Source organism: Drosophila santomea, chromosome 3R (genome assembly GCF_016746245.2).
Source record: "Drosophila santomea strain STO CAGO 1482 chromosome 3R, Prin_Dsan_1.1, whole genome shotgun sequence".
NCBI classification, from domain to species: Eukaryota; Metazoa; Arthropoda; class Insecta; order Diptera; family Drosophilidae; genus Drosophila; species Drosophila santomea.
This window is the reverse complement of record NC_053019.2, coordinates 13,391,324-13,413,065: the sequence shown is the minus strand read 5'-3', so window position 1 is coordinate 13,413,065 and position 21,742 is coordinate 13,391,324. Positions and strand designations below refer to the sequence as shown.

At 41.5% G+C, this 21,742-nt stretch overlaps 3 protein-coding genes and 1 long non-coding RNA gene across 6 annotated transcripts in view; 3 read left to right on the top strand and 1 right to left on the bottom strand.

Annotated features, from left to right (window-relative positions):
- The first annotated feature begins 116 nt into the window (after positions 1 to 116).
- On the top strand, positions 117 to 1,511 carry LOC120453188 (protein suppressor of variegation 3-7). Its single transcript, XM_039637754.1, has 2 exons — positions 117 to 268; positions 328 to 1,511. Exons 1-2 carry the CDS (start codon positions 237 to 239, stop codon positions 1,370 to 1,372), a joined length of 1,077 nt encoding a protein of 358 aa, XP_039493688.1. The 5' UTR covers positions 117 to 236; the 3' UTR covers positions 1,373 to 1,511.
- Positions 1,512 to 2,052: 541 nt separating this feature from the next.
- LOC120453189 lies at positions 2,053 to 3,890 on the bottom strand. Its single transcript, XM_039637755.1, has 3 exons — positions 3,803 to 3,890; positions 2,516 to 2,681; positions 2,053 to 2,241 (listed from the first exon to the last, which is right to left on the bottom strand). Exons 2-3 carry the CDS (start codon positions 2,642 to 2,644, stop codon positions 2,158 to 2,160), a joined length of 213 nt encoding a protein of 70 aa, XP_039493689.1. The 5' UTR covers positions 2,645 to 2,681; positions 3,803 to 3,890; the 3' UTR covers positions 2,053 to 2,157.
- Positions 3,891 to 4,808: 918 nt separating this feature from the next.
- Positions 4,809 to 18,768, top strand: LOC120451045. 2 transcript variants are annotated; one of them, XR_005616341.1, is made up of 3 exons: positions 4,809 to 4,861; positions 5,939 to 6,042; positions 18,439 to 18,768. It is a non-coding gene; the product is annotated as an uncharacterized LOC120451045 (long non-coding RNA). The 2 variants fall into 2 exon arrangements; XR_005616340.1 differs by having other exon boundaries at positions 5,920 to 6,042.
- A 67-nt stretch (positions 18,769 to 18,835) lies between these two features.
- Positions 18,836 to 21,742, top strand: part of LOC120451044 (acetylcholinesterase) — a 68,719-nt gene continuing 65,812 nt past the window's right edge. For both annotated transcript variants that reach the window (XM_039634399.2, XM_039634398.2), the window contains exons 1-3: positions 18,836 to 19,294; positions 20,765 to 20,903; positions 21,102 to 21,647. In XM_039634399.2, the coding sequence (XP_039490333.1) occupies positions 18,972 to 19,294; positions 20,765 to 20,903; positions 21,102 to 21,647 (1,008 nt within the window). In that variant the 5' untranslated portion in view covers positions 18,836 to 18,971. The remainder of the gene's footprint in view (positions 19,295 to 20,764; positions 20,904 to 21,101; positions 21,648 to 21,742) is intronic.

Below are 21,742 nucleotides of genomic sequence, written 5' to 3'. Positions count from 1 at the left end.
ATAAAAAATGTAATCAGTACATATATTTTTATTGATAAGCATATTAAAAAATGATATTATATAACCTAAGAGACATATGTAGTTGATTATTTAGAAAAATCTTGTATAAACAAAGACCTGAAATGGGTGACAACTCTAACTGAAATAGTAGAACGTGAAATGTGGTATTCCTGTGCTGTTGCGCCACGGTCATACCGTACTAGATTTTGTTTATATTTTGGAAAAGAACTGCCCAAATGTCAAACCTCCAGTTAACTCAGGAAAAACTGTGAGTATAGCTAAGTGAGAGACCAGTGACTATAGCTTACTGACTATATTCCCTACCAGAGATGCCCTACGCTCCGAATACAGGCCACGACGGCCGTGCGCCCTTCTGAAGTATCCTCGACCCAAGACGAAACCGGAGTACCAGGCAATATATCCGTGGTTGCTCCCAGATGAGACGGATCCGCACTTTGTGTTCTGCGCGGTGTGCGAGTGCAGGCTCAGCTGCAAGAGATCTGACCTAGGAAAGCACGAGGGCAGCATTAAGCACTCGGAAAATGCACAGAGAAAATCGTTGCCCGCCAAGGCAAATAATCCGAACGGAGATGGATCAAGTTCCTGTGCGATGAAGTGGGAGGACACCGAGGACGAAGAGGGTCTGCTACAATACGGAACAGATCCACAAGACGAAGAGACAGATGAGGAGGAGGGGGAACTGGATGAAACCGAGGGGGACTTCGTGGACGATGAGGAGCAGGCTCCAGAACTGGATGCGCAGAATGATCTCGAAACAGAGCCCGCCATTAAGCAGCAGCGTCGCACCTCGGAGACTGACTCACAGCATTCCGGCATGCTGGATTATCTGCCACTACATGTGACCATTAACGAGTTGCCTCAAAGTCTTCCGTCTTCTGGATCCTCCTATCCCACTTCCTCCACACCTGCAACAGTAGCTCCGCCATGCAGGATCACCATTAAGAAAATTTCAGCGCCCAGTACACCACCCAGTGGGATGTGCCAAGCCCAGGAGATCAATTCCAAGGCCACCATAACGCCTATACACACGACGCCCTCCTACGCAGCCCGCCAGCTGCAATCCTACCAACTGCAACCAGTGTCCCCTGTAACGCCACCGCGCGATTCTTTGGAGTTGTTCTTCGACAGCATATGCGCCACCGTTAAGAACTTGCCGCCGAAGCTGGCCACCGAAGGCAAGATCCGGGTGATGCAGCTCATTGGTGAGCTCGAGTTGCGCGCTCTTTGCGAACAGGAGGCGTTTTCTCAGGCTACCGGACATCAGGATCTCGCGGGAAATTCAGGGTCCGGAGCATCTGACGCCCCAGGCAGTGGTCAGCAGAATGCGACAGTGGCCTCCACCACCAAATAAATTCACCCCAACTTTGGAATCGGTTCCAAACCGTGCTCAATACAGCAATTAGAACATCTAGTTTTTTCATTTTTATATTTTGTTAACTGATTTTCATTAATAAAGTTATTTATTAGTTGTTGTAGTCCTTGAAAGTGAATTTATTCTTTAAAAATATCTGATTGTGTTTTTATGCTATGAAATGGCTTCATTACATTTCATCCTTTTAGAAATTTAATTGCTAAATAAATGTGGTCATTCAAAGCAGTTATATACGAACTATTTGCTTTGCTGTAATATTTAACTAATAGAATCATTTCGAAAGGTGTTTTGCTTTGTGACTATATAAAAATCGTGACCTTGGTTTGCCAGCAAAGTATTAATAGTGCATTTTCATAGCGGATGAAAAGAAGAGATGTAATCAATGGAAAATACTTCTTGAGTGTGGGTAACAATAGTGATTGATACAATAGCGAATTCACTGGCTCTGATAACAGGTAAACATAACGCATGCATACCAAGTGATAACAGCTATTATAAATTGTTCATCGCTTGATACTTTAATGTGTGCCTGTACGTAAAGATAGTAAGAATCACTCCATCAGGTGAATTTATAAAGTCTAATAAAGTGTAACAATTAAACAAAATGTAATATCAGAGTCAATCAATCAGTCTCAATAAAAAAAATTAAGTTTTTAAAATTAAGTTAATAAATCTTTAGTTTATTTGTAAAATTGTAAAAAATGATTGAAAACAGGAGTTATCAGTAAGGCACTTAGTTTATTGATATGGGAGAAGGCTCCTCCTTAGAATGCTGGCTTGCCCTCCAACATGGCTTTTCCGCAGTAGAACGGGAACTGGACTCCCTGGAGCAGAATGTCAGATATGCCCTGCGGAAATATCGAAACAAGTCGGTGGTTAGCAATGTTATTGTAGGCATTGGGTGTGGGTGGGCCTACAAAGCGGGGCCGGTTATCTGTGTTGCCCATAAGCTCCGGTTGTGGGTCTGATAAGTTCCCGAAATGAGTAATGGGTTAAACATCTTAACGGCCCGATAAGGAAAGTGCCTCATGCAATAAGCTGGTAAAGTAATTGACTCACCCCCCCATATAAATTCGTATGCTGCTCCTCAAAAAAACTAAAAAACTCAGTAAACCCACTTACCGCCAGGGCGGGAATGCAGGAGGAGAATGCGTAAACCCAGATGTAGAAGAAGGCGCAGAAGAATGCCACGAAGAAGGAGACGAACCAGAAGACCAGCAGCCAGAAGATGAACCACAGTGGATTGGGCATCGTGATGAGTGGTGTTGTTTGTTCAGCGCGATTTCAGCTGTGCGATAAGATAAATACAACGGCTCTTATTTAGTGGGTGGTCAGAAAAAAAACCAAAGATTATCAGTTGTCTTCTAAATAGAGCAGATCTCATGAAAAACTTCAAGTCTTTATTTTATACGCGCTCTAAAATGTGACTTTATAATGATTTTAATGAGCTAACAAATTAAACCATACATTTTGGATCAACACGTTTCTGATAGGCCTAACCTAATTAAAAGAGCTTCTAAAACGTCACTTCTATTTCTAATTCTTATTTTCTATCGCTGTATCAACGTTCCAATTTGAGATAGTGAATGTCAAGTTATTCGGGCAAGTAAATCCTTCAGTAAACCCCATTTGTGTTTGAATACCACTCTCATTTATAAATAGTTGTTAGTCATTTGCAATTTTAAATGATATATTATACAATTACACCGTGAGTTAGGCCTTTGAAGATATCCAAAACTAAAGTTCGCGTTCTGTTAATATTTTTCTTTATACCAAAATGATGAAATATTCGGCTTTCTCCTAAAAAACTGTTAAATTTTTAAATTTTTAAATATTATTCAAATATGCAGTCACTAAGGTTTTACCCACGAAAAATGCATTTGAATGGCTTTCTTCTGCGCATCGATTTCACTTTAGAGTCGTGACAAACATACAAACGACCGATTTGGCTCGGTTTTGAGGCTGAATTTAGAAACACTGACGTCAAAACTGATTGTGACCAAACTTAGGAACCTGGCAAAGTATAAGGTCAAGACCTCGACCGTCGATTTCGTGCCGAATTCCTCGATCAAGTGGTGATTATAGCACTCTCAAAACAAATGTCGTCATTATGCAAATCACACTGCTAGTAAGCACTGCACTTGGCGGGGTGTGTCCTCTTAAGTCATCGCCCATCTTAAGTCATCTTAAACACAATTGTAGATCGCCGACAAACCGGTTGGCAAAATTAGCCCACGGGAATATGCGGATTAATTGGACTAGCCGAATCTGAAGTATGTGCCAGTTTATAGGCGTACGCCAACTATGCGTAAGTAGTTTATAAATACGTTTTATCGCGCACCCACGAATTTAAGATCAAAAACAACATAACAGCCGAATGCCAGAGAGTCAAAGCAAACAATAACAAACCAAGTTGTAGATCAGGTCGGAGGTCGACGTCCGACGGATTCGAGAATGGAATGAAGACTGAGAAGCGCAAACCGGCGCAACAAGTTGCATGCCGACTGCAGGCAGGGTTGTCACCTCTCGCACTGCGACGCGCAGTTTCGAGGAAAGCTTTGCAAAATAGCTTTTGGCAGCGAGGTTCGATCTAAGAGTGAAGCTAAGTAATGGTTTTCTTAAAAAAACGTCTAAAAACTTTTTTTAAATCGATAGTATATATGCTAGTTTAATCGAAAAGTTGTCGAGACGAGACCATTTGCAATTGGTCATTGCATTAGGTAATATTACTACACAAGCAGGGAGATGCAAATATTAATATAATTTTGTAGTGGCATAAACATCAATACTATACCAGTTATACCCAAAAATTACTAATTTTGTACATATGTATGCCATTATCATTTGTTCATCTTTTGATTCATTCAATAAAATATTTAACTTTATTTGCTTTCCCCCTCTTACAGTACAGTACTAGCAGGAAGGCAGTCCAAAAAACGATAAAGTTCGCAAACATTGTGAATACCCTAATCAGCTGAACTTGTCTGGCAAATGTTTGGCCATTCCGTTTATGTCTTTTAGCGCTTATCTTAGCCACTGCCGCATTCGGTTTCCCGGCCAGCAATCAATCGAAGCTAAGAATAAAAACTTGGCCAGCCTCAGCTTCGTTTTGGGAAAGCTCTTGGTGCCGCAGGAAGAATTTCCATCGGACCAGCCGAAAACGCTGAACTGTTATACCTCCTCGTTTCTAACAGCGGCTGTGTGTGCGCACAGCTGAAGGCTAAAAGCTTTATGCGGCTGCTAGTCAATGTTTTCATATCAAATTTCCTATAATATGTCCACCCCCCTTTCACCTTTCGTATGATAGTGTGTGTGTGTGGCCAAAAAGTTGTTCATCCCGGACGCCGACGCCGCATTTTGCAGCTGTTGTTGTGGTCGGCTGCTGTTTTCTCCGATTCTCCGCATTCTGCTGCGAGTCGTAGGTCACGCTGGTTCCGATTTTCTTTCGGTTGAGCTCGTCAACAAATTGTAAATAAGCTATATATACATATATCAAAAAATTAAAAAATAATAACTCGAATACTTTTACAAATAGAAAATATTCCACACTTTTATCGGATTAAAATAAATTTGAAATCGTTGTCCAATTGTGAAGCATACTTTTCGGCTCAAATCAGCTGCCTTTGGGTGTGTGTGTGTGTTTGTTTGAGAGAGCAAAAGAGCAAGAGCTGACTGTGTGTGTGTTAAAAGTGTGCGATCGATTTTCGGTAGTCTCACGAAAACAAACAGAAACAAAAATATAAAAAAAAATATAAAAATTTTTAAGACTTCTTAAAAGCTCATTAATTACTGGCTACAATTAAACAACAATATTTGCTTAACTGGAGAGTCTCTCAAATAAACAAACAAAGCGGCCACTTGAGATAATGAAATTTGGTATGGCTCGCTAGAGCAACAACAAATGCGGCAAAATGTCGCAGAAAAAGTTTTCGATTTTGATTACGAACAAAAACAAGGTAAAGCTTCAGGCCAAAAATAAAGAGAGTGAGAGAGATGGTATAACAGTCGCTCAAAAGCTACCCGAGAGAGAAAAAAGAGAGAGTGAAAGCGAGAGATAAAGAGCGGAAAAGCAGTGTCCGTTTTTCCGCGCTTATAGCATGTGTGTGCCTCTGTGTGTGTGTACAAGTGTGTGTTTTCGAACAGTTTAAAGTACGCATTGCGATGCCTTTTGGCTTCAGTTTAGCTAGAGACATCGTCGTGTTTTGAACGGCTGACACAGTTTCGGAGTTCAGCGGATCGACCGGACTACGCCACACTAGTATTCAGTTCAGTGCGCAAAAAAGGCCAAAAGGAAAACCAGAACAACTTTTAAAATAGGCAAGATAAAATGAGGCAGACCATACATCTTTAAAGGGAAACACCATAACCTTTCTGTCTTTAAGCCAGCATTTTCAAAGAAACAAACACATACACATACCCTGGCATGCATATGGCATAACACGGCCAAAAAAGAATATTCATTAGTCAGATTCTGTGTGTAATAAAGTGAAGTTTTAGTGAAAAAATCAAGTATTCAATGCAAGCAGTCCTGCAATTTATTTACAGCTTGGAAAATTGGTAAATCGGAGAGTTGGAGAAGTTTTGAACATCAAACATAAACAGAGTCATGTAGTGAGCGAACGAGGGCAGCATTTTTAGCGCACAAAAAAGTGAGTAAGTTATCCCTAAAAAATAAATGTTTTTAAGTAATGGTTGCATTGCAGAAGATTAGTTATAAATAATTATTACTATGGATATGATTTTTAGAGATCTATGTATAAATCATACCAGATGAATATTTATTTCATATTTTAAATGGTGTATTGGTATTGTGTCCATCTTAACAAGTGGATTTTGGTACAACTAAATTCATGTCATTACAATAATGATGGGGAAAAGAAAACAATATGGAACCTCCCCTCAGTGGTATTGTTTTGGTTGTCGAATTTCTTCTTCGATTTTAGCATTTAACGATTTTTGATGAGCTCAGTGATCCGTGAGGTCTTCAGCACGCACACACATACACGCAGAAAGGGAGAGAGATAAAGGGAGAACGACAGGATACCCCGGGAAATACGAGAGAGTCTTACAAATTCATAATTTGTCTGTTTACATACAAGGTCCTGGTCCTTGTATTGGTGGTTTATCGAGTGGCGCTGCCTCAATGTCCACCCGCTTGCCCCACCTCTCCCAATCCCCACCGCCCTTAATTTCCCTGAACGAAAGCGAAATTATTATTATTTTTTTTTTATTTGTAGGGCATGTAGGCTCCATAACTTCCGCTCGGTCGGCTCACGCGCACACCTGTACCCACTCTCATACAAAACTTATACACACTTTTTGGCAACTCACATCGGGGGCGAGCACATTTAAAATTCTGATGAAAAGACACTTTTACTTTATTCTTTCACTCGCCGCCACACAGGGAAAAAGCCTGTGATTGTCATTTCCTTGCTGTCTTCCAAAGTGGTCCTTATCAATTTTATGAGCTCTTCTTATGAAGAAAAAAGGGTACATTGTATTTTGTATATTGTTAAAATGTCATGAGTAATGCTTTTAAGCATTTTAAAGAAATAAACCATTTAAAAATGCATATTGAATACATCGGAATACATTAGATTTACCTGAAATAATTATATTTCTAATTTTAAGAACTGCTAGAAAGTTTAAGTCAAATCGCACACATTGTGAATTCTGAATGCTACGCAGAACTTAGCCTGCCAGTTTTTGTCAGTGCATTGGGCATCGCATTTTTTCACTTCTGTTGAGTATTGTGTGCCCGAGTGCGTGAGTGCGCTTAATTCGTGTGTGTGTAAATATTTTGCTTGATAAACGCTCGACGACGCACACACACACCCTTCTCTGCCCTCCCAGTCGCCCACATATCGCGTAATTCAACTGTCGATTTATCACACTTAACCCGAACACACACTATACGGATAGTATAGTACACTATAGTATACTATCCACCATAATCCGCACATTTCATGCAGCATCATCATCATCATCCCATGATCATCGTGTCATCATCAACCGGCGGCTTATTAGGTACAAACGCTGATTACTTGTCCAGTTTCGTGCGATTGCGTGCTGGGCTCAGACTCAGTCCTATTCCGTATTTTGTTTTTGTTTTTGTTTATTATTTTATATAAATTATTTTCAGGATGGGGGACTATTTACGTACCACCGACAGAGATACATCTGTATCTATGTATCCATGGGAGCATACAAATGCGACCAACTAGTTTGCTGGGCTTTGGGTGTCTGATATGGTTAGGGTTTCTTTTTTATGGGTCTGTGAACTGCATTCTTGATTGAGATTTATGTTGCATACATGCGCTTTTATTACACAATTATTTTATATTTTGTTACACGTTTTTGTTCACCATCTACCCAAATGTTAGTTTGCTTTGCTTGTAAATTTAATAAAAACCATTTTTTCATTCAGTACTATATATATTTGTAGCCATCTGCCAGTTTTATTCTTGGTTTTTCATTTATTTATGTTGCTTGTATTATAAATATTTGGCTTATCTGTTTTTCCAATCCAATATTTTTGTTAACTTAATTTTTTTGTACACACGGTTTTAACGAAATAAAAGTGTATTTTGCAATTTGGCTGTGACTTTAAAAGTATGCACAAAATATGTAGGATATTTGATGCATAAAGCCTTTAACACGGGAAAAAATCCAATTGCTAAACAAAATGATTAAATATATTGACATGATAACAAAAAACGTTTTTAATTCTTTAAGGCTATCTTATTTAATCAAATGGATGCCACACACATTAAAAACATTCAATAATAAAAATGTGAGATATATTTATAATAACGAGAGTTATAATGGACGCCGGTAAATAAATTTGTTCCTTGATATAATTAATTCCGGGCAAACGTTGCACTTTCCAATTCGCAATCAGCCATTGCTTAACAATTCAAAAATGCATTTAATGGCCATTAATTCAATTTGTCATTTGTTTGCCTCCGGGAATTAAATATAATATAATAGGATGCCGCTGCTGCGGACTTCCGTTTATCACTGGATTACCCATTATCCACCCGAATCCATCAATTCGACGCACAATGCACTCCATTAAGCCGGTTTGCAATTGCCCCATCGCTTTGGCGGCGGGGAAAGTGCAATTTCCCAGTGCCTCGTACAGAAAGTCTGGTATGAGATGTTAAGTTAATTGAATCAGTTGCAAAAAAATGATTAAATCACAAAGGAAACCGCCGGGCGTGGGAACTCCGACACGGTTCTTTGTGTCGAACTGGCGTTCACAGGGGCTTTGGCAAACATAAAGGCCAAAAAGCTCAAAATACCAAACACACAGAAAGCAAACAAACAAAAAACGAAGGCGCAATGCCTAAAGCGTAAAACACTTGAGAATTGTTTTACACTTTTCCGTTTGGGCTTGGATTTTCCGCACCCCCTGCAATTTATGTTTTGTGTATTTTTCCACACATATACATACATACATATATTTAGCGCCTCGTCAAATAATTCTCTGAAAGCTGAATGCGAAATGGCAGGCAAGATTTTCTTTTTTTAGCAACCAAGGGATTCGTGTTTTAAGTTTTCCTGCAGTCCGTGGGGAGTGCAACTCTTTTCCACTTTGCCCCTTTTGCATTCCCATTTCACGGAGAATCGACAAACTCATAAAAGTCTTGGATTCGTGTTCCAAGCGGGTAACACGCGAAAATATGCAAATAAAATTCCATAAAACAATGCGAAGGACAAACAAACGAGCATAAAAAGGCAGCCATAAAATTGAAACAAAGGGGACAGTTTTATACCCTCGGCTATATGAATATTGAATGATGAGCTAAGGGAAGGCCAGAGAGGAATGTTTATATCATCCGAAGTTTCTTACTCTCAGGAAAGTCCATTGAGTTAAAAACTATAAAAATTCTGCTCAATCCTGGTAATTTTGCAATAATATAATTGATTTCGCATTTTAAAGATGGTTCCAAAATGCATTATTAATCATTACCATTTTATAAGTGCAATAAATAGTCTTAAAATTATTTAGGTAGTATTGCAGAAATCATATTACCTGCCTGGGTATCTCAAAAAACTGCCCATATCCTGTACAACGCATTTGCGCTAGATGGGTATGTTTGCACTCGTACGAAGGCAAGCTCTTGGTAAATGGGTCGTTGCTCGTCCGTTAGAGCAGCATTAAAACGCAATTTTATTGCATATCCTCGGGAGCTTTGGGCCAGCCATCATTGTCTTAAGGGTCCGGCGATGACGATGGGCGACGACAGACCCGGGCTTCCGAATTGAACCCAACCGAACAGAACAGAAACTCACGCAACACAAATGGAGGGCAAGAAAGCAGCAAAGTACAGACAAAATACAGACACGAGACCGCAGACAAAAGGCACAAGTATAGGGGCAACGGGGAATTGTTTAACATTAGTTTTATGCGATCCTTTTATTTGTCTGTGCCTTGGCTACTTTTATGAGTTTTCCTGAGGTCTCTGCCTTCTGAACGTTGAGTTTTCCTCTTGGCCATTGCCCGGCGGTAATAACGCGATTTATTTTCTGCTGCAGTGACTGCTTGCAGTCCCATTGGGTTTTATTGGATTTACAATGCAGAATCAGTTGCAGCAACATGGGATAGAATGCAGCGAATGCAATAGGGCTAGAAACCAAGAGGTAATCCTAATCATTTTCTATATGGCGTTTCAGTTTTCATTTTTGCAGTTTTTAAAATAATTTGAAACCATTTTTCATATAAATCATTTATGCAAAATTACCTTCTTACTTAAGTTTTTCTTTTTACATTTCTTGAGGTTATTTCTTCGATAAACTTACACAATGCCAATTACTGTTCGCTTAAAAAGTAGTTGTGTAGTATTTTTATAACCCGTTTGGGAGTTAAATGCGCATCAGTATACGGGAAAATAAGCTCCCACTTTCTACGCCATTTTTACAACAGATAATCACTTATAAGCACACACACACACACACTACACATACCCACACACACGATTTGCGACCGTGACGTGTACTGGGAATAAGCCGCTTGATGTGTGTGTCTGTCTGCGTTAGCCAGCGTGTGTGTGTTAGCCCTGCTGCTCTGGGCATTAAAAGTAACCCAGGGTAAAATAAAAGCAAGTGCCAAGTGTGGCGCATGTGCCACTCAAAGGCAAACAAATGCGAAGTTCTGCTGTTTCTTGGGGAATACGCGGCGTATGCGCGATTTTAGTGTGATTGTATTCGCCCAGCTTTGCTTGTAAATCGCTCACCGAGGTTTTTGTCGTTGTTATCGCCGGTGCTAGCAACTTGGGCTGTGCTTTAGCATGCACAGATTAACTTTAAATTGCGCTTGCTATTTGAAAAAACCTCCCACAGTTTGGAAGTTCCATCCATTAAAATATGATTCTTTTTAGGATTATCAAATAAGTGTAACTGTGAATTACGATTTAATTGTTCTCGTTATTTTTTAATTAGATATACAATCTTGAATTCAATTACAACTTTTGGATCAAACTATATCATAATATACATATAACATAATATATATAACATAATATATAATAATATATATAACATAATATATATATATAACATAACATAACATATATCATAAACCTTTTGCCAAACTAAAAGACTTTAATTTGAAGCAAAAAACTGAGTATACGCAAAAAATGAAACGTTAGACCATAATCAAATATTATTCATAATTAATGAGATGACAGATTTTTTTTAAAATAGATTAATCTCTTTTCTTTTTCGATTAAACGCATGTGGATATGTTTATACACGGCGTAAAATATAATTTATTAATCAACTTAATTGCATGAGCCAGACTAATTGACAAGCGCCGAGTCTACATAAATATTAAATAACTTTGTAATTATTGTAAAAAATGACAAGTTATTGATGCAAGGCCCAATTAAAATTCAATTTAATTTCCAACGCGTTTTCCGTTTAATTTTAGCATATTGTTATTGTTGCTGTCGTGTGATTGGCGTAATTGTTGCTGTGGCTGCAATTTGGCTGATGCCACAAATTGAATAACTCAGGCAAGTGCACACGAGCGCACACGCCCAATATGATATGGTCGGTCCCCAGGCCTCCGATCCACTTTCTATGCCCAGACAGGCAAGGCACTGCACTGATTATTTGTAATAAGCAGTCCAATTAAAACTCTTACGCTTTTATGAGCATAATTATCGGGGGAGCAACAACGGCAGCAACAACGGCAGGGCCTGTTATCATCACAATCATCGCTCGCTCGGCATCAATATTGATTGTTGACGTTGTTTTTGTTGCTCCATTGATGCGTGTTGTTGCCGATGGATGCACCGAGTGCATTATGCAGCTTGAATAGCTCAAATTGAGTCAGAGTTGTGGCTGGACGCCTGGTTCACAGGTCGTATGCGCAACGTGGCCAGGGCGTATAAAGGATGCTGATGACGTTCCTTGCGTTTAATTACCCCGCCTCAGGTACATTCTGCTCTTCTGCTGGATGGGTCGATGGGTCCCTCGGCCTGGATTTTGTGGCCAGGATATGTTCACCGTATATGCAGTCCTTTATGGCCGTGACGTCACTGGCCAGGCTTTCGCATTGTATGCATGGCTGGGATGGCGGATGGCAGATGGATGGTTGCCCTTTGCCAGTGGCGTCCCAAAGGCGAACGCTTTTATTTCTTGCGTCATTTCATATGAAAGCAGCACTCACATTTGACATTTTACAGCATCATCATCAGCCTCAGTTGAAAAGGAAAGAAGGGATCGAAAAGGACCGGCCATCTGGGACTGGACGTTGAGTATTCATAATCATTCAGTCCTTAGAAGCAACTTGCACAGCCACAGTTAACGGGTCGGATACTTAATGCTCAAGCTGATTATTGATTATAATTGGTTGATGGGATAGTTAAGGTACTCAGTTAATATCTGTATTTTATCAGTTGTATAAAAGTACTATAAAGTTGATAAAATATCGATTGGTAGCTGGCGTTTTCCCATTCTTTATGATTATTTATCTTGTCGTCGCCATCTTTAGGGCACAGTTAACGGGTCGGATACTTAATGCTCAAGCTGATTATTGATTATAATTGGTTGATGGGATAGTTAAGGTACTCAGTTAATATCTGTATTTTATCAGTTGTATAAAAGTACTATAAAGTTGATAAAATATCGATTGGTAGCTGGCGTTTTCCCGTTCTTTATGATTATTTATCTTGTCGTCGCCATCTTTAGGGCACAGTTAACGGGTCGGATACTTAATGCTCAAGCTGATTATTGATTATAATTGGTTGATGGGATAGTTAAGGTACTCAGTTAATATCTGTATTTTATCAGTTGTATAAAAGTACTATAAAGTTGATAAAATATCGATTGGTAGCTGGCGTTTTCCCGTTCTTTATGATTATTTATCTTGTCGTCGCCATCTTTAGGGCACAGTTAACGGGTCGGATACTTAATGCTCAAGCTGATTATTGATTATAATTGGTTGATGGGATAGTTAAGGTACTCAGTTAATATCTGTATTTTATCAGTTGTATAAAAGTACTATAAAGTTGATAAAATATCGATTGGTAGCTGGCGTTTTCCCGTTCTTTATGATTATTTATCTTGTCGTCGCCATCTTTAGGGGCTTTGCATTCTCTCTAGGTTAACGACTCCATATATTTCATAACCAACTGCAAGCTGAAAACACATAAATATGGAGCGAAACAGCCATAAATTTGAGTCGAGACCTGCGGTGCACGTTTTTGGGTCCTGTGCCGCGTACGTGTCCCGGGGACCCCCCAAACTTGCTCAGGTTACTTAATATACAACTTTTGCCCCAAAAACACACACACTCGCACACATGTCCTTTTCTTTCCCGCGTGTGTGTGTGTGTGTAGGCGAGCGTGAGAGCTTGTGTGTCGGAGGCAGGAACAGTCAGAAATGGCGGCTTCGCCTGCGTTCAGCTGAGCTGCTGTTGACTGTTGACTTGTCATTCCCCGATTATTGATTTTTTATTTCGGCTTTAAGTGCAGCACACCCACGGGTAAGCCGAGCAGACCCAAGACATCGACACCAAGGGCAGAAGTCTGTGTGCTCGAGGGTTAGGGCCATGTGAGCTGGGAGCCCGCACGAGAGGGATTCGCACATGCCTTGGACAGCAGGGAGAAATAGCTATCAACATTAATAAGCAACTATCTATTTTTGTTTACCAAATATCTCTTTTTACTTTTGTTGGGCTGTACGCTCTTTGTTGCAATTTTGGAATTGGATTTTGAAATTGGAACTATTAAGAAAATAAAATATTTGAAATTCAAAATACATATGTCCTTATCCAATGCTCACGATTTCAGTTTTAATTTTATTATTTTATTTTACTTAGAGGTGAAATGCTTTTTTAATTTTCCCCCATGTGGTTCTGGGAATGCAAAAGGAATAGGCATAGGTCGGGGAGCAGGAAGGGAACTGCTCCTGGGATGACGATGGCCACGACGACGTGGCTGCGGTGATATCATCAAGGTCAGTCACACGGGCCCAGGCGGAGGCAAGCGGAGCGCCAACCTGAATAAGTCGCGCTAAATTGAGCGTCTCAGCGTTAACGAGCCCCGGTGACGGGCGAGAGCCACTAAAGCCAAACTCGTGCCCCGGACGTACTGCTGGCGCCACCCCCCTTCCACCCACCTCCTGCAACCCCCCCGCCCACCCTCCACCCACTTACAGCCCACTGCCCCATGGCCCACTCCCCACTCGGGGGACACTTCAATCGCCGCAGCCGCCACATGCGGCGCCATGCAATAAAAAACTAAGCGCTACTGGCTCTCGGTTTTTTCGTCTCATGCTGTGCAATTTCCACATTTTAGTAGGTAGTTTTTCCACACACGAGGAATGGGACTTGTGGCACAAATCGAAATGAAAATCTTTAATAGTTTCCATATGCCGTATTTAATAAAGGTGTTGCTTATAGTTTCAGTTACATGGGTGGAACCTGAGTCTGAATGCGAGTATTGTCCTCAAAAGAAATTAAATGTGTACTTATGATGTTAAGATTATGAAAAACAAATATGTTTTTGATATATCAAGTCTGTATTTGCACTAAACTAATCGCCTTAAATTTAAATATTATATATAAATTATTGATAAGAAAGGACTTAAAACCTAGGTGCTGACTATTGATGATTGCTGATGATTGAAAAACGGATTCAAAAATGTAAGATTATTATTCACTAATTATCCTTTCAAATATTAAATTAACTATATTATTTTGTAACGCTAAACATCGCTTTACAAAAATTAAAATGGCTTGATCCTAGAGCAGGAAAAGAAGCTCTGGACGCGTTGGTCCTTGGCGCTTCTCCGCCTCTGAACCACGCCCAAGCATTTATTTTATAGTTTGCCTGGCGCCAGACATTCGCTTAATGGCCGGACTAAAGGCCTGTGATCGGAGTCCTGCCGCCTGCCGAATGGAAAGGTCAAATGGTCAGTGAAAACTTGATGATGATTGTGGCTCATTAAAGCAGATGGCAATATTTTTGGGGTTTAATGATTGCGCAGCGGGTTATAGACCGGAAGAAAGTGCACAGAAATGACTTGGAAAATATTAAGTGAGATTTGCTTTGCGAGCTACCTGATAATGTTCTAGCTTTAATGCTGCCGCTTAAGAATGTTCTAAAATTTGATTGTGACTGAAGTGTGCAGCTAATCTTAAACCTTGTCTTGGCCAATTGTCCTTTAGTTATTCAGCCCATAATGCATACATACCTGTCCCTCACTCCTCGCCTTTGATATCAGGGGGTTCCAATTAAGACTCGCTGACTGGCGGTCACCTGCCCTCCATTACCCTCTTCAACTCATCAATTAAAGCGGACACATCTAACCTCGTACACAAAAAACAATTTCTTAGGTTTGTTAGAGCTTTAAAATGTTAACTTCTAAATAAGAAAATTGTGTTTATTTTGTTATAATGGCAAAAATCGTTATAAGTTGCAGTTGTATTTCCGAATGCCTGGATCTATACAAGTTGTTTATATCATTTTTAAAATTTTGTTTTTCAGTCTTCAAAAAATATTTGACTTGCTTTTTCGGAGTATATAGCTTGAACTCACACAATTAATGTGAAACAATATGAACGACAAACATCAAAACCTCTTAAACAAAAATGAAAACACAAGCAAAACTCAGTTAACTTTTCCCACTCACTCGGCTTTTCCGAGTTTTAATTTTTCCCCCGTCATTTTTTGGTGTCTCTCGTTTTTGTTTTTGCTTGCCTTTGTGTTGTTTACCCTTTGGCTTTTACCATTTCGTTTTGTCGTTGGCCATGTTTTTTTCGCATTTGCCAAATTTTGAAAACAAACGCAAGGGAAATAAACAAGCGAGGGGCGGAAAAGCGGAGAAATAGAGAAGGCTGATTGGGGCGAGGGAGGAAATTGGGGGTGTGCCAAACCTTTTCCCTCTGCTATTGCTGTGACCTTTGGCCAACAAAGCTGACCCGATGGCGAGGGCGGTGAGGTTGCGGGAAAAGCGGGCGGTGTGCGGTGGGCGGCGCCTTTCACCTGTGCCACCTGGTCATGTCCTTGTCATCGTTGTCATCAGCAACGCTCGCTGCTCTCTGCGCGCCGAAACTTTTGAAATTATAATTTAATTTGAATGTCATTAAAATTTTCGCGCTCTCCACTGTCTCTCTCTAACGCTCATTTTCCGGCTATCGCTTTCGCGCCCGTTGGGTTATCATATCCATGGCATCACTCGAAGGATTTCCATGGAAGGTAAAAGAGAGGACTGAATAACAAGAAAAACTATGCCACACAGAAAATATGTCGCCACAATAAAAACCAGGTCGGAAAGAGATGCATCTCAATTAAAATGTTTTAGATATAGGTGTTTTTGGATACGTTTGAATGCCTTTGTGAATAAATTAAATTGCTAAAATTTCCCATATCAAGTTTTGTTGGCAAGAAAATATACAGAGCAGAATAATTAAGCTTCAAAGCATATTTCTCTGAATTTCGATGGTAATCTCATAAACTGTAGAATTTTCTCTGCAGTTGATTCAAATTAAACTAGGAATGCTTCTTATAGTTAAAACACACTTTGCATTTTAGTGGCTGCTTGAGCCAACTTTGAAGTTGCAACTTTATGAGAACACAGTTGCCAAGAAAAAATACTCGAGTCAGCTGAAACTAAGAGCTTAAATTGTGAGCTTCACGGCTCTGGCAGACATCAAATAAAATAAGACAAATACAACTTTTGGTCGCTTTTCCCCTCCTTAAGTAAAAAGGAGGGATAAAAAAATGCGCATGTTTACGGAAAAGTTGTAGGAAAACGGCACCTCGGAAAAGCGGAGGAAAAATCTGCTGCAATTGCAAGAAATTAAGAAAATATTCACTTAGGACAGGACGTCTTATCTGCTGAGAAACAGGCAGCGACAATTTTGAAATACAGTTGGAAAAGCGAGGGTTGCTAGGGAAAACTTGTGGAAAATGCAAAGAACCTGAGAAAAGTTAAGCTAATTTGGATAAAATGTCCACTCTTAAAAGAGAGGATGGCGTGGTTTGAAAAACAAATTAAATTGCTAGCCTGCAACTCGCATTTCGGTGGCGTCTTAATGCCATTTTAATTGTGCAGCTAAATAACATTTAAATTACTGCGGTGCCAGCTGAGAAAGCCTCTTTATTCCTTTGTCCTTTCGCAGACAAGTTTCACGCAAAAGGATCGGAAAAGCGCTTTTCAGGACCGGGGGCCTGCAACTGCAGGGGGCCTGGCAGCGGTGTTATTACACGAGCTCCGACTTCTAATGGTCTGTCAGCATGCAAGGCCCAGTCCAAAGAAAATTCGAGTTTCTTGGCTTAATTCAGTGCCAGGAGTTGTTGCAGCTCGAAACGTCAAGGACATAAGCTGAAAAGCCATTTGCCATCGGGAAATGCTTGTTTTCCTTGCCCAACTGCAGCCTCCCAAGATTAATTTATCGAGAAATGTCAGATAGCAGGAAAACAGCCTGAAATTGTAAAATGTTTTTTGTGTTGTATGTTCATTTGAATGTGTGCGAGTTAAATGAAACTTGTATTGTATACATAGCTATGTATTATGTATATACATATATACATATATGTATTGATTCCACATTTCATAATCTAGTAACATTTCATCAAAACATTTAATTAGTGTGCTTTGAAAGAATTATCGTTACTCCACACTTGATATTCATAGCAATGGTACAATTTTCCGTTGCAGCAGTGCCAGAAATTTCGAATCGGCGCAAAATGCCTCTGGGTTTCAATGGTTCACTCGGCTACTTCGGTTTTGAAAAGATATTTGCCTAAATCGGTCAAGTGACTCTAATGAAAGCGTATAAGAAAATATGTTTAACGACGTTGCAGGCAAAGCCTTAGAGAGCGATATGCGCCACTCGAGAGAATCCCAGTGAATCCTGTGAGTGGCCCCCGCTGCAGGTGTGTCGGTTACCCGGCGCGCCGGGTGGTGGGTGGTGAAGGGGCAGATGGAGGTGGGTGGGCACAGGTGGCACTCGGAAAGTCTTAAATGCAAACCGAGACCAAGAAAGGAGGCAGCTTTGCATCTCTGCTCAAGTGGTAAACACACAGACTAACCCAAAGGCAAACACATAAATATTGCAGCATACAAACGGGGGCAGACTACACACACACACACACACACACAGACACAAGCGCACACAAGCACCCAACAAGTCAACTCGTCCTTGTGTTTGTGTGTGTGCAGTGACAGCAAACTGGGAAAAAGTGTGCATGCGAAGAAGGCAATTCTCTAATTATTATAACATAAAATGAAAATGATAAAAATGTGCAAACAAATATGTTAACCAATATAAATAATAATAAACACACAAAATCTTGGTAATATTGCATTCATAAGGTGTATTGTTTTACACATCATGAAACGCAGGATATCTAATTATAATAGGTTATATAAACATATACATGTACATATATGTATATATTTACCACCTATTGGCTTATATGAAGTATACAACTGGCTTCTTTCCGTGCAGCTACGGAACAGAAAATAACCCGTTGGGGAGCCCAGACAAATAGTTTAATGCCTGTTCTGTTTGCTTCTGTTTGCAGTTCATACACATCCGCAGACGGAGAAGAAAAGCCGAGCAGCCGGAGCGGGCGCTGCAAAAGTGCAACAGCTGCGCAGGAAACCGAAGCGAATAGAGGACGCCATCTAAAAACCATTTCAAACTCTAAGCCAAGTCCAAAAAATCCGAAACCAGATTCGAGTGGCGAGTACCGAGCAACCAGAACTCAGTTTCCAGTGTCCAGTTTCCAGTTCCCAGATTCCGAATTCTAACGCTGCTGCGGCGGGAGAATGTGTAGTGCAACCCACGGGCGGCAGCTTCAAGTGGCAATTGTGGCAGCAGCGGCGAACTCAACCGGATAATAAGTTGTGGATGCGGCTTGCAGCGCCGGGCAGGCATCCCGAATCCGCCAGACACACCAGTTCCGTACCGAGATACCCAGCGAGCAGAAATCGCGAATCGCGAACAGCCAGAGAACCAGAGACAAGTGGTCAGTGCCAGTGACGTCAGGCCAAAGTAGGCCACCACCCATCGCTACCGCTTTAGCCAGCCATCGCCGCCCTGCGCATCCGCGTCATGGCCACCTCCTGTCGGCAGAGCAGAGTCCTGCCCATGTCCTTGCCCCTGCCCCTGGCCATCCCGCTGCCCCTGGTACTGGTGCTATCGCTGCACCTGTCCGGCGTCTGCGGCGTCATCGATCGCCTGGTGGTGCAGACGTCCTCCGGACCCGTGCGCGGTCGCTCCGTGACGGTGCAGGGCAGGGAGGTGCATGTCTACACGGGCATCCCCTACGCCAAGCCGCCCGTCGAGGACCTGCGCTTCCGAAAGCCGGTGCCCGCGGAGCCCTGGCACGGCGTCCTCGACGCCACCCGCTTATCCGCCACCTGCGTCCAGGAACGGTAAGTATTCCTTGTGTTTTATAGGGCACTAAAGATTGAACCTTCGGTCCAAGCCTTAACTAAATCAGAAGAAAAGTTATCAAATGTGCAGAAGGGGTGTCATCAATTACTCAGAATTAGATGTGTGTTTTCAAGAAGTAGTTTGTTTCAGAAGATCTGAAGAGCAAACCGATATATCAAGTGGCTTAAGTTTGGGTTTATGGCAAAGACAGCGAATAAAGGGGTGATATCTTTCCGGAAATACGAGCGATTTGTCATCACTGGCTTTGCGGGTATTTGGGGCTCAGAAGAGGGTGGGCCCCAACGCTCCACTTTTGCATCTGACCTAGAAAGGCGAATCGCAGCCCGGCTGCAGCGGCAGCGCGCTGTTGACCTAACTGTTGCCAGTGACGTCATGCTGCATGCAAAAAGCCGGTCAAAACGGAAAAAGCCAATTGGAAACTTTGCTCAGCTTGTTGGCCCTCCCAATTGAACTCGCACATTGTTTGGCATTCAATGTGTGTGAAAAGGAAATGCATAGTGTTTGCAGAGATACGTATGATTGATGCAGTTGACATATTTAATTGCATTCGGGATTTAACAACAGAGAATTTGGCGATTTTACTGATTGTAGAGATCAGATCCAAAGTGCAATGAAATTCAAAAATACAATTCGAACACTTTTAGTTTAAAGATATTTGCATACAATATTGAAGAGTTTGGCAACTGTCCATGTACAAAATCGTAAAGATACAGAGCAAATAAAAACATTTCCCCATTCCTCTTCCATTTACTTAATCAAAATCATTTGGTTTGCCATACTTTCGCTCTTGAAATAGAGAACCAAAGTTTTTCCGCACCCCAAAATGAAAGCCATCCAATCGTGTGCGGCAAAAGGAAATTAGAAAAATATAGTGATAAAGGCGAATGGCAGCTGGCGCAGGAAACAGAAATCGTATTTTCTCTCCGCCTCTGTGATAAATTACTTTTATGCGAAACGGCAAAGTTAATTTTAATGGACACGAAGCCAAACACACCTAAGCATACACATGCTCGTACACCCACCAGCATACGGGAATATACAAAGGTATCTATGGAGACGGACAGACAAATGCTGAGCTTTCTACGAATGCGTAGGGATATCGATTCGAGCGATTCAACATTTATAAAGCGGAATAACTATGTCAAATTGTGGGGGACTGAGCCCGGGACTAAGGGGCGTATGTGAGTGTGAGTGTGAGTGTGAGTGTGAGTGTGCCAGTGTTTTTGTGGGGAACTGAATCCCAGAGTCGGAGTGAAGTGGGCAAAACGGAAGAGAGAGCGAATAAAAATAAATAACACAGCTGGTTAGTTTTTCGTAATTGGCTTGACCGAATTCCAGATGGGGCACAAACAGCCTTTGATTTGCATATGGGCCACCAGCTAATCAAGACCGCTCTTCTCTCTCTCCTCTCCTCTCCTTCTTTCCTTTCCTTTTTTTTCGCCGCCCAGTTACGAGTACTTCCCCGGCTTCTCCGGCGAGGAGATCTGGAACCCCAACACCAACGTGTCCGAGGACTGCCTCTACATAAATGTGTGGGCGCCGGCAAAGGCACGTCTCCGCCATGGGCGGGGTGCCAATGGAGGCGAGGTAAGTGTGAAAACAAAATAGAAATATCTCCTGATGTACATGCATAAACAATACACAATTTATGAGTCAAGCAAGGATAATGCACTCATACCTGCATTTTGACTAGAAAAGTGCACTTCTGTTTATCCATATATAATATAAATATTTTGAACGATGTATTTACTACATCGAAGAGTTCACTTCCATTTTTAATCATAGCACACCAATGGCAAACAGGCAGACACTGACCATCTCATCCACAACGGAAATCCGCAGAACACGACCAACGGACTGCCGATTCTGATCTGGATCTATGGCGGTGGCTTCATGACCGGATCGGCCACCCTGGACATCTACAATGCGGACATCATGGCCGCGGTGGGCAATGTGATAGTGGCCTCCTTCCAGTATCGAGTGGGCGCCTTTGGGTTCCTTCACTTGGCGCCGGAAATGCCGTCAGAATTCGCGGAGGAGGCGCCTGGCAATGTGGGCCTATGGGATCAGGCACTCGCCATTCGCTGGCTAAAGGACAACGCTCATGCCTTTGGCGGAAATCCGGAGTGGATGACCCTGTTCGGGGAATCGGCTGGCTCCAGTTCGGTGAATGCCCAACTCATGTCGCCGGTGACCAGGGGTCTGGTCAAGCGGGGCATGATGCAGTCGGGCACCATGAACGCTCCCTGGAGCCACATGACCTCCGAGAAGGCCGTGGAGATCGGCAAGGCGCTCATCAACGACTGCAACTGCAATGCATCCATGCTGAAGGTAATTCATTCTTTATGCCAGCGATTTATTGAGTTCATCAAAAAAACCGAAGTAACAAATCCATGGTTTTTAAATAATAATAGTAAGATAGTACA

Excerpts from the sequence above, each read along its gene's own strand:
- LOC120453188 (XM_039637754.1), top strand. The coding sequence starts at position 237 with ATGTCAAACCTCCAGTTAACTCAGGAAAAACT. Across the intron at positions 269-327 it reads CAGTTAACTCAGGAAAAACT|AGATGCCCTACGCTCCGAAT; the intron begins GTGAGTATAGCT and ends ATTCCCTACCAG.
- LOC120453189 (XM_039637755.1), bottom strand. The coding sequence starts at position 2,644 with ATGCCCAATCCACTGTGGTTCATCTTCTGGCTGCTGGTCTTCTGGTTC. Across the intron at positions 2,242-2,515 it reads CCTGCATTCCCGCCCTGGCG|GGCATATCTGACATTCTGCT; the intron begins GTAAGTGGGTTT and ends ATATTTCCGCAG.